Here is an 18,170-nt window from a genome sequence, read left to right on the forward strand (position 1 = left end):
CATGTATGTAAGCCACCTATGCAGACATAATAACTTTTACCCTTTCAACTTCAATGTGTATGTCCCGAGAACAAATGTATTGCTGAGTGTGATGTCTCACACCTGTAATCCCAGCACTGCAGAGGCAGAGGCAGGCAGATCTCTGTGAGTTGGAGGCCAGCCTGGTCTACAAAGTAAATTCTAGAATACCAAGGACTACGTAAAGAGACCCTGTCTCAAGAAACAAAAACAAACAAAAAGAACAAATTTATTTCTCCCATATAGTCACGATGTTATTATCACATCCAGGCAAACTCCATATTCAAATAGTCACTGTAAAACGTCTTTAAAGATGCTTTAAAAACAGGATTTGGTAAATTCTCTTTAGTCTCTCTTTAATTCTAGAAAGTTCTCCTACCTATTTGTCATGATTCAACTTTGTAAAGAGATCAGGACAGCATTTTATTTTTATTTTTTGGTTTTTGAGACAGGGTTTCTTTGTGTAGTTCTGGCTGTCCTGGAACTCACTCTGGACCAGGCTGGCCTGAAAATCAGAGATCTGCATGTCTCTGCTTCCCAAATTCTGGAATTAAAAGCATGCACTACCACACCTGGCCATGATAGCATTTTAGAGTTAACTCCCAAGTAAAGATTTTACTTTTTTTCTTTTTCCTTTTCTTTTTTTTTTTTGGTTTTTTGAGACAAGGTTTCTCTGTGTAGCTTTGGCTGTCTAGACTTACTTTGTAGACCAGGCTGGCCTACAAACCCAAAGTGATCCGCCTGCCTCTGCCTCCTGTGTGCTGGGATTAAAGATGTGCGCCACCACATCTGGCTAGATTTTACATTTTTGAAGCAATATTCTTAGTATAAGAATGCATGGGAGTGATTTTCTTACAAATTTTAAATTCTGAATACTTTATATTTTTCTCTGTGTAGCCTTTGCTGTCCTGGACTTGCTTTGTAGACCAGGCTGGCCTCAAACTCACAGAGATCCGCCTGCCTCTACCTCCCTGAATGCCGGGATTACAGGCATGAGCCACCTCGCCCAGCTAGTTACTTAACTATCTTAATATTATAGACACAAAAATGGAAGAAAATGCTTAAGCTATAGAATTGAACACAGCCAAGAGGATGTTCCTCAGCCAGCTTCCTATAGTTAATAAGATGAGAATACGAATGTGCTTCAGGCTGGGCTGGTGTCCACAGGACCTTCCGGCCACTGGACCCAGTGTCCACACGTACCAGCAAGTGGGCTCCGCAGGACCTTGGCTGATGCTGCCAACACTTTTCTTACTGCTTTGTGAAGTTCTTTTCTTGCCTGCCAAACAAATCCTAAAATGATGGCAGCAAATAAGACCAAGTATGTACTTTCAATATCATCTAAAAGAAATACTTAAATTAGGATCCAAGCGAATCACAGAGGACGTAAAAAGTAACCTGTGACTGTTAGACACAAGCATGTATTGTGGGAACACAGAACGCTTTGGGCTCCAGGAGGAGGAGAAAGAAAACAGTGTCTATAGCAAGCATCATCACCTACAGTTGCTAACCAAGGTGCAGGAGAATGGTCCCTGTAAATAGCTGGCCTAGAAGTGACCTTGAAAAATGCCTTAAGAATGAGGTTGAGGGTTGGAGAGATGGCTCAGTGGTTAGCAGTGGCTGCTCTTCCAGAGGTCCTGGGTTCAATTCCCAGCACCCACATGATGGCTCACAACCATCTATGACATGATCTGACACCCTCTTCTAGCGTGCAGGTGTACGCAGGTAGAGCATCCATGTATACTAAATAAATAAATATTACGGTTAGCCTCACCAGACAGGCACATTATAAGACGTGGTGACGATCTACATAATTGAAACTTTAAGTAGCCCTAATGGATTCCGAAGTCCAAGGACATAACGCCATAAAGATGGCGTGGTGATAATAAATACAGTTCCGAAGCAGCAGAAGGGCCCACCTCACGCAGGCGCTGTGCCTGCTCACGGGTACATGGCGGTTGATGTCCTAGGGTAGCCCCAAGGCAAAGTAGGGTGGAGGCTCACCCAGATGCCCGGAGCTGAGGAAAAGGCCCTCCTCTAAGGTAAAATCTCACCTCTACCGAGTAACCAGAGGCCTGTGTGCAGCCTTGACATCAAGGAGGGGCTGTCCTAACTACAACAGACCGACCGCTCAGCCTTCATATCAGATGGCAGTGATAACTAAGTTGAATTCACATTTCTTGATCCGTTTTTTGAGCTTAGTTGCATGAGTCAACTCCTACAGCCGGATGGTCTCTGAGCTGAATGACAAAATCAAGCATTTGTACTTGCGAAAATGAACTGATGGTCCCCGTGGAGGAGGGAAGCCAGGGTTGGATACAAGGGCACTGGCCAGGAGCTAAAGACTAGGGGAAACACAGAAGCCCCAATCATGGTCACCAGGTAATGCTTGGTGTGGTAATTTGAATAAGAATGGCCCCCAGAGGCTCTTATAGCTGAATGCTTGGTCACCAGGGAGGGGAAACTGTTTGATAGGATTGGAAGGATTAAGAGGTGTGGCCTTGATGGAGTGGGTGTGGCCTTGTTGAAGGAAGTGTACCACTGGGGGTGGGCTTTGAGGTTTCAAGAAGCCCATGCCTGGCTCAGTCTCTCCACCTGTCTACAGAACAGGATGTAGCTCTCAGCTACTGCTCCGGCCCCTGCTTGTATGCTGCCATGCACTCCGCCGTGATGATAATGGACTAAGCATCTCAAACTCTAAGCAAGCCCCCAGTTAAATGCTTCCTCTTTAAGTGTTGTCTTGGCCGTGGGGTCTCTTCACTGCAGCAGAACAGTGCCTAAGATACTGGCTTGCACGGGCCCTGCTGAGTCTTCCAGAAGGCTGAGCCTACTTGTCAGCACTGAACCCTGAGTAGACCCACTCTAAACTCAGTAACTGCTTCCACTTTAGAGAAATAGAGTTACTTAGCACAGAACTTACCACGATTTTCTAACTTGTCTACAGGAACTGTGTGCACATAGATGTAAGACTTCATTTTTTCTCTTTCCACCACCTGAGTGTCTAATGTTAAAGATTTCTTCAGGGCCAGAAGTTCGTATGTAAAATATAAAGAACCCCTAAGAAAGAAACAAAGAAGTTCCTTACAAATCAGGGCCTAAACATGACCAAGAGCAGCTTTTCACAGTGAGGCACTTTCTAGCTTCCTAGGAAACTAGCATACAGCCGTGCACATGTGTCACTTTACAAGTGTACACACATACAGCCGTGCACATGTGTCACTTTACAAGTGTACACACATACAGCCGTGCACATGTGTCACTTTACAAGTGTACACACATACAGCCGTGCACATGTGTCACTTTACAAGTGTACACACATACAGCCGTGCACATGTGTCACTTTACAAGTGTACACACATATGCATATAATGTACATCTCAGTTTAAAATAACAGCAAGTGAGCTGGGCAGTGGTGGCGCATTTCTTTAACCCTGCACTCCGGAGGCAGAGGTAGGTGGATCTCTGAGTTCAAGGCCAGCCTGGTCTATAGAGCAAGCTCTAAGTCAGCCAGGGCTACACAGAGAAACTCTGTCTTGAAAAACCAAACAATCAAACAAAACCACAAAAAACCCAGCAAGTGGCTGCATGATTATATCCAAACAAGAAATAAAAGATGAGCGGTTCCCCCAAGGCTCCCAATGCGGTCCCTCTCACTCTTCCATGGCTGAGCAGGAGCAAGAATCACAATGCCACTGTTTTTCAGCATGGGTCTGCCAACCATGTGCACATCCTTAAACAGCCGTGCTGCTCGGCCTGAACTTAAGCTTAGTGTGAAAAGACTCCAGCCAGATATGCTCTTTTGTTCAGCTGTATGTTTGTGTGACTTAGCCATGCTACCGTCTGTACACACAGTTCCCTTGTGACCAAAATACATTTACCACAATTTATTTATCCACTATCTTGAAAATTAGACACTTAGCAAATTTTTAGTTTTAATCTATTACATACAATGCCATTACACATTTTATACACACGCACACATACGTTCCTCTACAGAGGCGTGTGTGACATTCCTACATCCCACATCCCATGGTTTACTCCGTGTCATCTACAACCCACTTTTAAGATTTCCAACAATAGTATCCTGAAACCATTGGCACCATAGGGTAAAGATCAGTGCTTACCCTAGAATGAGGGATCCGGTCAATCTTATTATATTTCCTTCAAAAGAAAGAGGAAAAGTCAACATGATTTCATTTTTTAAAGTATGACAAGAAATAGGCAACAGTGTAAACCTTTTGTGTATAACTAGGTCAAAAGTTGTATTGTTGTTATATAGGTGATATATTATATTACATATCATGTTTATTATCAGCGACTATCAATTCATGGGAGCACTGAGTAAAACATGATTTATACTTATGGCTTCCACACTCATTCTTCAAGCTCCTGTTCTGCTACCCCAAGCCAAATCAAAAGGAACCCAGCCCTGTGCCACGGTAGTACAGCCAGGTGACAGCCTTCTGCTAACAGTTAACAGCAGGAGGTTCTGCAGCTAGAGGCAGGGCGGGATCCCCACGCTTCCCAGCATCTTCACGGAAGGACTGTCATCAACTGGGAACTCTAAAATGACTTTTCCCCCCAAATAATCATACTGTATTGTGGTTTAAGCAGCGGAGATTACACAGCCACATTTAAAACATAGGTAACAACAGTGGTTTTGTTTGGACCTTGGAAACATTTTAAATACATATTTTTAAAAATTTCATTGGCAGACAGTTGCCTATCCAATACACACCATTCCAGAATGTCCAAAGCCTGCACTGCTGAGCAGGAAGGCTGCCCAACACTCGGGAAATCTAGAGGGAAAGACCCACAGCCTCACAGGCCTTCACGGGAGGTCTACAGCGGGGATGAGGAGGTGGAAGAGGTAATACACAGAGCTTCCTGACTGCGGGCCTCTCTGGGACAGGTGTGAGTCCAGGACCACCTTCCGGTGTTTCACCTGTGGCTCTCAGAATGGAGATACAAGGAGCAGCCAATGGTCTCGTCTCTACTGCCACCACCTGTGGCTTCTTACTAGCCTCAGTGGTGCTCAATGCTGAGCACCAAACACAGGGTCTTATGAGTGTAAGGCACTCGCTCTTCCTGAGCTAAATCCTGGCCTCCGAGAAGTTTCCTCTCGATCTTCATGGCTTTTCCTGCCTTTTCTCCTCTACTCAAACTAAACGCAACACTCTAAAGTTTGCTCTATGGAACCACTGAGAGGAGGAAAATGAAAAGCCTTCTCTACTGCCCCTGTTCTTTTTATATTTAAAATTCAGAATGAGAATTCCCTGGATAAAAAAAAAAATTATATTGCAAAAATGCCTCTGTGTGTGTGTGTGTGTGTGTGTGTATGTGTGTGTGTGTGTGTGTGTGTGTGTGTGTGTGTAGGGGGTAGGGAGAGAGAGGGAGAGGAGGGGAGAGAGAGAGACAGAGGAAGAGAGAAAAAGAGAGTGGGAGTTGGGGGGAGAGGGAGAGAAGAGAGAAAGACAGAGAGAGACAGAAAGAGAGAGAGACAGACAGACAAAGACAGAGAAACAGAGAGCGCACATGCTCTCTCTCTCCCACGCACAAGTGCACATGCCCACGCATGGTGCATGGAGGCCAGAAGAGGACATCTACCTTGCTCTGTCACCACATGCTGTATTCCACTGACAAAGAGCCTCTCACAGAACCTGGAGCTAGGCTGGCAGCCAGCAGTCCCCAGTGATCCCACCTCTGCCCCACACTCTCAGCGCTGGTGTGTGCACGTGTTATACCCCGCTTTTTACTTATGTGGGTGCTGAGAATGAACTTAGGTCCTCATGCATGCCCAGCAAACATTCTTACCCACTGAGCCAGCGGGACAGCCCAACAGACACTTTTTTGTTTGAGGGCAAGGTCTCACTATGTAACCCTGGCTAGCCTGCTTTCTATGTGTAGGGCTGGCCCCAAACTCAAAGAGATCCACCTGCATCTCTCTCTGGAGCACTAGGATTAAAGCCATGCTCCACCACATCCAACACCAACAGGCCTATCCTAAAACGTCATAGCAAACAAGATAAGGACACGGGCTTCATCTTACTCAACACGGTAACCTCAGGGCTGAAAATAGCACCTGGTGCACAGTAGACGGTCAATACGTGTTCATTGTCAAATACATGAAGGATGAACAGGACAGCCTTCTTATACAAATAGAAGAGCCAGTGGCCAGGGGAGGGATGTTATTTCATCCATCTACTCAACAAGCACCGCCTGTGTGCCACAGATGACAGCAAGCACCGCCTGTGTGCCACCGATGACGTAAGCACTGCCTGTGTGCCACAGATGACAGCAAGCACCGCCTGTGTGCCACAGATGACAACAAGCACCGCCTGTGTGCCACAGATGACAGCAAGCACCGCCTGTGTGCCACAGATGACAACAAGCACCACCTGTGTGCCACAGACGACAGCAAGCAATGGCATGGAACAATGAACAAGCACCGCCCTCCAGCTTTGCCCTATGGGAGAAGTCAGATAATTAGCCAAGCCCTGTACTGACTCAATTGAATGGCAAACGGTGGCTCGACCTAGGCCTAGAACGTTAGGGAAGCTTCTGGGGCAGCATGGGGTAGAGCATAGCAGACCCTCCGTAGGGTTAAGGAGATAATCTTCGTGCTCAGCACTGTAGTCCCAGACCCTGGGCCCTGGCTCTGCGAGAGCTAAGTGAACCCATACTGAATGACAGCACAGTGACAGTCCAGTTTGGGAAAGTGAGCGTCAACAATTGATGGGACAGGACAATTTCGGGCTCATGGATATAGCTCTGGACTTACAAATTTAGTGTGGATCATTAGTACAGAAAGACATAAGTGAATGAGAGACCCAGCAGGGACTATCGACTTTGCAGTGCCCTCCAGGAAAGCGGCCCAAACTCATCACTGTTTCTAATAGGAAATGGAGCGCTAGAACTGTACTCACGGATATTTCTCCAGGATGTGTGACTTTTTGATCGGGGAGCAAAGGTTCCTATTCTTCTGCAGCAGATGACACAGTAGGCACCAAGGGACATCCTGTATAGGAAAGCAATAGGAATAAGGTTAATTTAGTGTATTTTTAAAACCTTTTCTTCTGACCCTAAGGACATTCACCATCACAGTGTGCTGCACACAGTTAATTACTCAAGACTGAGAAAAAAAAAATTCCAACTAAGGGTTTCACCCTGAAAACAAACCAGGCCTTACTAGAATGAAATTTGCTGGAACTTTCTTTATTCTTCAAGTTGTGCGGTAATTAAGAGGAAACCAGGAAAATTAAAGTTATTAAGCAGACTCCCAATATGGACATTTAATGTTTTTAAATGTTCTTTTCTAAAGACCACAAGCATACACTTACATAAATAATTCCCATAGGCCCTGAACAATCGAAGGCCCAGCATCCATGGAGAGAAGCAGAAAATCCCTCTGAGGCAGCCCACAGCCAGCACTAGCTGCCAGGCAGGGACGCCGCTGTGGCCTAACCAGCCCCACTTGACCCTATGAATCTTCTAACCGCTAAGTAACAAATGGTAGCGTGGGCCTTTAGGTCTCAGGATGGTACATAATGCTGCAACAAGCCCATGTACACGGTTTCTAAATATTCCTTTTTATTTATAACCTTTTTTCTGTTCTTTTGAGACAGGGTCTCTCTACATGGCCCTGGCTATCCTAGAACCACCAAGCCCCAGGAGACCTCCTCCTGTTGCCTGCACAGTCCTGGGATCGTAGGCACAAGCTGCTGCCCCTGGCTGGTAACACGCACACTAGGGATCCAAACTCAGGTCCTTGTGCTTTCCTCGCAAGCTCGTCACTGGCTGAAGTGTCTCCACTGCCTTGGACATAGAGAGTCTTAAAACCATCTACTGAGCCCATCAATTGGAAGCACCTGTGACAGTTGGTGGAGCTATCTGACGCACGCCATAGATCAGGGCACACAGACAGGGCCCTCACAGGGAACAGCCTCACCAAGATGAGCTCGTGATCATAAAGCCTTGAGTCAAGTGAACCACCACAAGGGCTAGGCACAGAAATAGAGTTCTGATTTATAAAGGCGCTCAGGAGGCCGAGGCAGGTGGATCTCTGTCAGTTTGAGGGCAGCCTGGTCTACAAAGCAAGTCTAGTATAGCCAAGGCTACACACACACACACACACACACACACACACACACACACACACACACACACAAATAAAAAAACAAAAAAAAAATAGTAACAATCAAGGAGAAAAGAAACTTGGAGTAAGTATGATCAAAACACATTATTTTGTGCCTGTATGAAACTGAATAAATAAGGGACAAATTTTTATTTTAAAAAAATCTATTCAAGGTCTGTAAAAGTAATTCTACTTGCAAAATTCCTTTTGCTATCTACATAAAATACAATCTCAGGCTCCAGGAAATGTGGCATGTGCATTTTTGAGGGCTGCAGCACTCTGCCTACCATAAGCTTCCATGAGCAGGATACATATTTTTGTAGACTTATCATACTTAGCCAGTAAAGAAATGTTCAGTGTTTTTAAGCACAATTGCAACATTTTCTACTGCACCCAGCAAAGCAAAGGGTCCCAGCTACCCAACATGATTGCCGATGCTTGCTTTTAGCCTTCTTAGGAGGTACTGATAGCATTTCACTATCATTTACTATGAAATTTCCAGAAAACCAAGCTGAGCACCTTTTCAAATGCATGTTAGCCATTCACACATTTCTTTGTTGAAGGATCTCTTCAGTCTTCTGCCCGCTTCAGGTGGCTATCAGTTCTTTACAAATGCCGGAAGCAAGTCTTCTGTCAAATGTACGTACATATACACTGCAACTGTCCTCTCCAATTCTGTGACTTGACTGTTTCTTTAAAACTTCATTTTGATGAGCAGCTTTGATAGAATCTATTTATCTACTCCTTTTCTTTTGTGGTTATTGCATTTTGCATCCTGAAAAAACATTGCCTATATCATGTCACCTTTTCTTATGATTCTAAGACAGTTTTGCTTTATATTTTATGTTTAAGTTTACGATCTACTCCAATCTAATTTTCTTAAACTTAATGTATATGTATGCATGTTTTAACATGGGTCCTCTGGAAGAGGAGCCAGTAATCTTAACTGCTGCCAAAGTAAACTGCTATGTATATTGGTGATAAGTGAACTTTTTCCTATATGGAGATCCAATTGCTACAATGAAATGTTGAAATAGTGTTCTTTTCCCCAACGAAACAATTCTGTACCTTATTCAACTGTCAGCTGACTATAGGTAACAGAGACCTGTGCCTGGCTTTATAAAACACTGTCCTGATTATTATTTTTTTATTAATATGACCTAAGGCTAGGTCATATAAAGGCTCCAGCTTGGATCCTTTTCTTTCTTTCTTTGAGTCAGGATGTTGTCATGTAGCCCAGGCTAGCCTCCAGAGCGATGAAATGCCAGGCTGCAGGCACCATGCTTGCTCTTCCTTTCCAGGATAGACACTTCCAGATTCTTGCCACTTCTACACAACTGGAGCCACCTTGTTGCCATGTGTTTCAAAGAGCTTCAGGGATTATTACCGTGGTTGCATTAAATCTGAAACGCCAACTGTCAGTAGAGGACAGAGGAGGGATTCTGATGAGACGGAGGATACGGTGAAGAAGAAGGCACAAAAAAATGAAACACATCTCAAAGTCCCGCTAAACTTGACAGAAAGAGGGCACTGCGGCTCCCAGAGGACAGCGTCCTTGTCCTGGCTGGAGAACAAATCCGACTGACACGAAGCATCCTTGCAGCCCTTCATACTGACCAATAACCCTCAGCTGCAGCTGGCAGCCAGGTAACTGGGAAAAGACGGCCACCATCTTGCCCTCTAGTCAAGTGTGGCTGGTGAATCACAGTCAACTAAGGGGCGAGGTAAGTGAATGTGACATGCGCCACACTGAAATGTGCCCGTAAGGACTGTGCATGTTTCTTTGTCCTTCACCCCTCCCTCCTCCTAGAATGAGCACGTTACAGCAGGATTAGAAACTGCAGATCCACTGTGCAGCTTATGCTAAGGACAACAGAGCAGCAAGAGAAAAACCCATTATGCAGCCTCCACTGGCTGCATAGATCAGTAGATCAGGCTGGTCTTGAACTTACGGAGCTCTGCCTGCCTCTGTCTCCTAAATGTTTGTTTTGGTTTTTCGAGACAAGGTTTCTCTGTGTAGCCCTGGCTATTCCGGGCTCGCTTTGTTGACCAGACTGGCCTAGAACTCACAGCAACCTGTCTGCGTCTATCGCCCAAGTGCTGGGATTACAGGGGTGTGCCACCACACCTGGCCGTCATTACAATGTTACATTTTTGTGTAATACTTCTAAATCTAATCCTGATCTACCATGGCCAGTGACACTGAAATATCCTGGGCTGTGTCTTTGCGGACTCTGCACTTCCATTGTTGCACCTCCAATAGAACGCCTGTGCTTTTTCAAACATAACTGTACAAAACAGAAATACTTTTTCTTCTAAAACTTTCTCCATGCAGCCATCAACATCAAGCAACTGGTAATGGATCTTGACTGTATGTATGTATGTATGTATGTATGTATGTATGTATGTATGTGTGTGTACACACACACACATATCCTACCTTTGTAGCTCTTGCAAAACCTTAGACACCGCTGATCCCTCATTTCCCCTCCCTCATATCTAAACTGTGCGCACTTCCCATCTTCTGCCATCACACATCACAGATCCGTTAGCTTTTGTTTCCATGATCACTCCTACCACTCTTGTCTTGTCTAAGTTGCCATCACTACTAGTCCAACAGCAACGAGAATGTCATTGAACTATATACCTAAAAAACACTAAAAATGTTAACTAGCACATACATTATCCTAGAACATAGTAAACAAGCAAATTTTTCTAGAAACAATAGTAGCCTGTGTATTTTTCCTGAATGGTTTATAGAGGTGTCTGTCACATTTAGGCCTTCAGTCTATCTGGAAAATTCTGTCACCGAATGGTATGAGTAATTTTGTTTTTCTTCTGTCATTTATTGAACAGTCTTCCTTTCGCTTTGTGACTAGAGCAGAATACTAAGCTCACAGATGTACCTGAGTGTGTCTAAGCACATAATTCTGTTCCACAGATTTATTTTGCTACTCTTTGGTTTTTTTTGTTTTTTTTTTTTTTTTGGTTTTTGTTTTTTTGGTTTTTTTGAGACAGGGTTTCTCTGTGTAGCCTTGGCCATCCTGGACTTACTTTGTAGACCAGGCTGGCCTCGAACTCACAGTGATCCGCCTGCCTCTGCCTCCCGAGTGCTGGGATTAAAGGTGTGCGCCACCACGCCTGGCTTTTGCTACTCTTAACCCAATATCATGCTGTCTCGTTACGGATGTCTTATTAAGCTTTGACACCTGATAGGAAAAATCCTATTTAGAGCCAGGTGGTGGCGCACGCTTTTAATCCCAGCACTTGGGAGGCAGAGGCAAGTGGACAGCACTGAGTTCAAGCCCAGCCTGGTCTACAGAGAGAGTCCAGGACAGCCAAGGCTACACAGAGAAACCCTGTCTCAAAAAAAAAAAAAATTTAATTTTCGTCTTTAAAGCTGACATTTTGACTTTCTCTCTAAACTTTAGGCTTAGTATATCAAGTTCCATGAAGAAAACACAGTGATATGAGTTTATAGCATTGAGAAAAAGTCATGTTTTGCTGTTGAGTCTCTCTATCCATGAATATTGTATATCTCCCCAGTTACTGATCTCTATGAATGTCAGTAACACAGTAATTTTCTCCCTATATAAATCATGCATCTTCAGTGTGATGCATTTCTAGATACCTTCATTTCTGAATGCCATCACCAACGGTGTCTCTACTACTAAAATTCCTGGATAGTTACTGCTGCTATAAAGAAGTTTAATTTTGAAATCTTCCTGGCAGTCATTGCTGACACCTCTTGATCAAAGTAACCCTTCTACTCGCCATCTCATCCCCATCTTGGCACCTTTTTATTCACCTACTTACAGTCTCTCTGTTCCCAGTAAAATTAATTATGCGTTCACCTTGTGACCCAAGTGTCACAAGAGTACTAGAAGAGTACACATCAGGTGCTCAGGAATGTCTAGAGGATTTCAATCAGTGGAGAGAGAAAACAGGTTTCAAGGTGAGGGTGAAAGATGAAAACCATTCCATTTGAGAGGTGGAGCTCAGATGACTCTCGGTTCATTAAAATGCAGGCGTCAGTCCAGAAACAGCAGCTTAAGAGAGTTCACGCGGAAGACAGCTGAGAGTTGGAGGGCTGATTGCCTTTTTCTTGTTTGTTTGTTTGTGTTCTTTGAGAAAGGGTTTCTCTGTGGAGCAGCCCTGGCTGTTATGGACCAGCCTGGCCTCAAACTCGCAGAGATACACATGAGTGCTGGGATTAAAGGCCTGAGTCACCACCACCCACCTGGAGGACTGATTTTTCAAGGAGGGAAATGTAGGCCAAAAGAAAGTAAGAAGCAAAGACTTGGGAAGATTAAACTTGGGGCGACTTTAAAAGAGTGGGGGTACAGCAGATGTGGAGAAGAGCAAGAGGAAAAAGTTTGAGCGACCAGGGCTGCCAAGTTGGCTCAGCAAATAAAGCACTTGCTTGTTGCCTGCCAAGCCTGAGTTCTATCCCAGGGAAGAGAACCAACTCCTTCAAACTGTCCTCTGACCTCTCCACTACTGCACTGTGGCACACGCACACCACCCCCAACTTACATACTGTATACCTAAATAAATGCATTACATTTAAAAAAAAAAAAAAAGAAAGAAAGAAATTTGAGGAACCAAAAGAGGGAAATAAGTGGAAGGGCAAAAGTGGTTAAAGGGAAAAGGCACGAGTAAAGCAAAAATCAGCATGGGCCTAAATGTGTAAATATAATTTAACCTAAGGATCAAAAAACTCCAATTGCCTCCTGGCTCAACTGCTGCGAACACAGCTCCATTAAGACTACGGATCAGAATCTGGGAATGAGATTAACTTCCGAACCTTCTGGAGGCCTTCACCTTAAAATGACGGTTACTGGGTTTAGAAAACTAACAGCATCCCAACTACTCACTCTCCCAGGTCGGAGAAGAGCGAGATGTGCCTGACTCAGGTGTGGCTCATGAGAACACAAGAGCCCACGATGGTGCAACTGCATGCAGGTGCGCTCCTCCAAGCCTCAGCAGCAACCAGAGAAGCGCAGCAACCATTCAAGAAAAGGGCTAGAATCAGGCCCTAAGTGCTCCGGCGGGTCACCAGGTCCCTCCGAGGCCAAGCGACCTTACAAGGCGCCGAGTGCGTGCAGGGCCACCCCTCCCCGCCCGCGGCAGCTCCGACGCCCTTGCCCCCCTCCCCCCCCCGAGCCGCCCGCCCTCCCATCCTTTCGTCTCTGGGTCCTACCTGGTGGAGCATGGACTCTGAGAGCTCCAACCTCTCCCAGTGCACACCGCCGGCTGCAGAGCCCACCTACCGCCGCCTCTAGTAATCTGCGCCCTAGCCCAGGGACAGTAGGCACGTGACTCCGCCCACGATCGGCCGGCCCCGCCCTTTGTCCCGCCTCTAAAGAGTCGCCCCACCCACTGGTGTCGCTGGCGCGATGACGCATGGCGCAGGCGCAGAGAGTCGACTACTCCAGGACGGTTCCTGGGTGTGTGGGTGGAGGAACGCTGCAGGCTCTGAGCGGCTTGGAAAAGTAGGTTGTGTGGGGCTCGGCGGCGTCGGGACTAAGGAGGGGAGAAGAAGGAAGAAAGACACGGAGCCTCCGAGACCTGTGGGCGGGTCGGAGGTCTGTGGCGGGGGCCGCCCGGCCGTCAATGGTTTCGAAAGGTAGCCCTGCCCGGGTGTGTAGACACTAAAGGGACCTTTAGGTTGGTCTCGGGAAATTTGCAACATAGATCTTTGGAGGATGTAGCTTATTAATCAAAAAAACGGAAGATCTGAAGACCTGGGTGTTTATAGATTAAGATTACCTTTGACCAGGTGCTTGGTCTCGTCGGTAAAATTAGGTAGTGGATTGATCACTGTAATTTTGAATTTTTGGAACTACTATTTTGTAGTTTCTGCCTCCTGGAATTTTGCCCGTGTATCGTTCTCCTGGATATTAAAAAAAAAAAAAAAAAAAAAAGTGAGTCTTGCTATGTAGCTGGTCCGGAACTCAAGAGATCCGCCAGCCTCTGCCTCCTCAGTGTTGAGCTTAAAAGTGTGAACCACCGCAAGGGGTTTGGAGTTTACTTTTAAGGATTAATTAGCCACAAGTAGAATTTGTTTGCAAATAGGATTTATGCTTTATTAATATTCCAAATAATCTCCTTTAACGTTGGTAAAAAAAATGGTAATATCTTTTTTGCCTTAATGTCTTTTGTCTGTTTTTGGTTTTTTGGTTTTATTTGAGACAAGGTTTCTCGGTGTAGCCTTGGCTGTCCTGGACTTCTCTTTGTAGACCAGGCTGGCCTCGAATTCAGAGATCTGCCTGCCTCTGCCTCCCGAGTGCTGGGATTAAAGGCGTGTGCCACCACTGCCTGGCGTTAATGGTCGCTTTTTAATACTGACATTTAGTTTTGTTTTATCGCAGATGTAAATAGCTATAGTAGGTTGAAACCTTTGAATTTTCTGTCACTTTATCCTTAATTTCATCTTAATGTATTTATTTTAGCATTCTTGACATCATCCGCACCGTCTGCCTGGGAAAAGATGGTCAACGTCTTGAAAGGAGTGCTTGTAGAATGGTAAGTAATTTTAACAGGTAATGAGCTTTCAATGTACACACTGGATCTTGTTATATATGTGCCTTTTCCAGAATTTCTGTTCAGTTGATCTAAATGAAATTGAGGCTTCAACTTTGAATTTCCATAAGCTTTCTTTATAAGTGGGGCAGGCTTTGTTGCTAGATTTCTTACTGATGTTACACTGGTTTGACTCTGTTAAATTAATGTAACTGACTTTATTTCCAGTGATTTTTTTTTTTCTTTTGATGGGAGGCATGTGTTAGAGTAGCCTTGATTAGAGAAACAGTGTTTCTACTCTCAAACTATCCGCACTTATCTACGTTAAGAATTCAGAACTTGGGGCAGGCCTTTAGTGCCAGCACTCAGGAGATAAATGCAGAGGTCAAGGCCAGCCTGGGCTACATAGTGTCAGCCTTCTTGCACTGCCAAAACTATCTAGTGAAACTTTGTCTCAAAAAGGTTTTTTTTTTGTTTTTTTTTGTTTTTTTTTTAAAGCTCCCTGGCAGGGATAGCACACCACCTTTAATCCAGGAGTAATTGGAATATTAATAAAGCATAAATCCTATTTGCAAACAAATTCTACGCATGGCTAATTATTCCTTAAAAATAAACTCCAAACCCCTTTCTGAGGTTCACACTTTTAAGCCCAACACTGAGGAGACAGAGGCTGGCAGATCTCCTGAGTGCCCGACCAGCTACATACCCAGCAGCAGGTGGATCTCCAAGTTCAACGTCAACCTGGTCTACAGTGAGTTCCAGGACAGCCAGGGCTCCACAGGGAAACCCTGTCTCAAAACAAACAGTAATACAGGAACTTGTTTAAATCTTTGCCGCTACAGATAGCGCGTCTTGAAAGGAAATCAAAGCCAAATGGAGCAGGTTTAACCTTGTACCTTTCCAAAGGAGAAACAAATAGTTTTCAGAGTTGAGTTCTTCAAAGCAACCTAAAATCCAGGCCTTCATGGTCACTCACTTTTAAAACTTGAACTCTTTGTTCAGCTTTCAGCTGGTTGGTTGACAGCCCTATTCTCTGGACACTCCCCTTTGTTGAAAATGCTGCTTTCTCCTTTCCTATTATGAGTCATTGTGTAGGTAGTGGTGCTTTTACTGTGATGGCAAAGCTGAGGGAGAAGCAAGGTCAGACCCTAGGAAACCGCACCATTAGGAGCAGCTGTCCAGTGGAATAGAGTTTAAGCCACATCTAAGCTCTTAAACTTTCTAGTAGCTGTATAAAGAGCGAAATGAAACAAACAGGTGAAGTATTAGTCATTGTTTTTATTTTATGTGCATAAGTGTTTGCCTACATCTGTGCCTGGTGCCTGAGGAGATCAGAAAGAGGGTATTGGGTTGCCCAGACCTTGAGTTAGGAGCACATTGTGAGCCACTGTGGGTGTTGGGAACTGAACTGGGGTCCTCTGCAAAAGCAACAGTTGCTCTTAGCCCTTGAGCCATCTCTCCAGCCCCATGTACTAAGTCTTTAAAAAAAAAAAAAAAAAAAAAAAAAAAAAAAAAAACTCTGGCCAGGCATGATGGTGCACTCCTTTAATCCCAGCACTCGGAAAGGCAGAGACAGGTGCATCCCTCTGGTCTACAGAGTGAGTCCAGGACAGCCAGGGATACACACAGAGAAACAACCCTGTCTCGAACAACCAAACAAAACAAAACAAAACAAACTTCCAAGTCCATTATCTATATTCAACAGAATATCACCAGTTCTCTCTGCAAATGAGATAAAGTTTTCTAGTTGAGTGACTTGGTAACTAAGCACGAATGATTCCATTTATTTTTACAGGAGCTTAACCCAAAACGATAGCATTTTAATTCTTACTTAACCCACAATAAAGGAGTTAAGCCATTTAGGTCTGCCTTTGGTGGATTTAAATATCAAGGCATCTAGTTGTATTAAGATTCCTTCCTCCCAAAGTTTACCTTGTTTTTTGTTTTGTTTTTCAAGACAAGGTTTCTTTGGGTAACAGCATTGACTATCCTGGAACTCACTCTGTAGACCTGGCCTTGAACTCACAGAGATCTTCCTTCCATATGCTAGGATTAAAGATGTGTGCTGCCAGTACTTGACTTTTTTCTTTTTTTCTTTTTTTGGGGGGAGGGGTCCTCTGAAGGTTTATTGTAGACTATAATATAAGGCTAAGTTTTTAGAAGTCCAACTCAGTGAGCCAGCTTGTGCTTAGTGTGATTCAGTCCTCAGCTCCCTCTCCCCACTACACACACACACACACACAGACTGAATTTTTAAAGTGTTTGAAAATTTGTACTTCTATGGCAAGAAGAGATTAGTGAAAGTTAAGTTTGAGAAGTGGGTGCTCTGGCTTCCTGTCGTGTGGCTCCCTTTCCTCTCTGTAACCCATCTGGAAGAAGCCTGTTACACCTGCTTTGTCCACCCATGGGCTTCTAGAACTGTCTCCTAAGCCCTTTTTGTTTCTCCCTAGGCTCTTTGTCAGTGAGTATGATGGGCATTGCTTCTTAAGTCAATTAAGGAAGCTGTGGTTCTGGGTGCTGTTAACTGCAGAGCTTCAGATAGCTTAATTGTCTCCTCTTGTGAGTGACAAGTTCTTTAAAAGCTTTCTCTTGAAGTTGTTCTACCTCCTAGTGTGAAGTCATAGCTACAAATTATTAATACTTTAGGCTGAGAGAAAAACAAGACATTGAATAATAGTTCCGAACTTTAGAAGTCATCGTAAAAGTTCCTCCCTGTCAGATGTAATTGTTGAGGCCTTTTCAGTGTGGTTGGCCACAGCATGTCCCATAAGCTGTGCTTGTCTCCACAGCGATCCCGCCATGAAGCAATTCCTGCTGTACTTGGACGAGTCCAATGCCTTGGGGAAGAAGTTTATCATTCAGGACATCGATGACACACACGTCTTTGTCATTGCGGAGCTGGTTAACGTGCTCCAGGAGCGCGTAGGGGAACTCATGGACCAGAACGCCTTTTCTCTTACCCAGAAGTGAAAGCGCAGATGTTGAGCATGTGGCAGTTACAAACCACAGGCATGAGGAGAGGCCCACTCAGTGTCTCATGCAATGCTGTAGACTTTATGAGCATTTTGTGCAAAAGGCTGCAGAAGCATTTATTCAGACGAAAGCCCCCAACTTAAGAAGAACTTGTAACAATTGGCTGTAATTGGACTTTTATTATGTTTATTAAGGTGTAATCATATTCGTACTGGTGCGACAGCTCATTTGCTGAAGACCCTTGCCGCCAAGCCTGTCAGCCTGAATTTGATCCCAGAGCCCTACACATTGGAAGGTTGTCTTCTGACCTCCGTGTGTGTCCCTCCCTTCCATACAAATAAGTAAATTAATTAAATAGAATCATAAATGTTTTCCTTATCTTTTAAAAATGCCAATTAAATAACACCATAAAATAATGGAGTTTGGTTAAATTATTATTGTAACCTAGGTATTAATTTTTCTTGTTCATATTTTTGTACTGCAGAGTGAGAAACAAGCAAAGATAAAGCCTGCTTAGCAC

General features: G+C 44.5%; 2 protein-coding genes across 2 annotated transcripts in view; one reads left to right on the top strand and one right to left on the bottom strand.

Moving 5' to 3' along the window:
- The window catches only part of Serac1 (serine active site containing 1), a 38,380-nt gene extending 24,964 nt beyond the window's left edge, over positions 1-13,416 (bottom strand). The window contains exons 1-5 of the mRNA XM_051164059.1: positions 13,356-13,416; positions 6,945-7,036; positions 4,143-4,179; positions 2,939-3,075; positions 1,222-1,311 (exon numbers count right to left, since the gene is read on the bottom strand). Coding sequence (XP_051020016.1) covers positions 1,222-1,311; positions 2,939-3,075; positions 4,143-4,179; positions 6,945-7,035 — 355 coding nt within the window. The 5' untranslated portion in view covers position 7,036; positions 13,356-13,416. The remainder of the gene's footprint in view (positions 1-1,221; positions 1,312-2,938; positions 3,076-4,142; positions 4,180-6,944; positions 7,037-13,355) is intronic.
- Positions 13,417-13,536: 120 nt separating this feature from the next.
- Gtf2h5 (general transcription factor IIH subunit 5) lies at positions 13,537-17,915 on the top strand. Its single transcript, XM_051164058.1, has 3 exons — positions 13,537-13,647; positions 14,608-14,680; positions 17,467-17,915. The coding sequence occupies exons 2-3, from the start codon at positions 14,646-14,648 to the stop codon at positions 17,645-17,647; spliced, it is 216 nt and encodes a 71-aa protein (XP_051020015.1). The 5' UTR covers positions 13,537-13,647; positions 14,608-14,645; the 3' UTR covers positions 17,648-17,915.
- Positions 17,916-18,170: the final 255 nt, after the last annotated feature.

Source organism: Acomys russatus, chromosome 21 (genome assembly GCF_903995435.1).
Source record: "Acomys russatus chromosome 21, mAcoRus1.1, whole genome shotgun sequence".
In the NCBI taxonomy this organism is placed as follows: Eukaryota; Metazoa; Chordata; class Mammalia; order Rodentia; family Muridae; genus Acomys; species Acomys russatus.

Coding starts and splice junctions, on each gene's coding strand:
- Gtf2h5 (XM_051164058.1), top strand. CDS start 14,646: ATGGTCAACGTCTTGAAAGGAGTGCTTGTAGAATG. Junction 14,681..17,466: donor AAAGGAGTGCTTGTAGAATG/GTAAGTAATTTT, acceptor TTGTCTCCACAG/CGATCCCGCCATGAAGCAAT.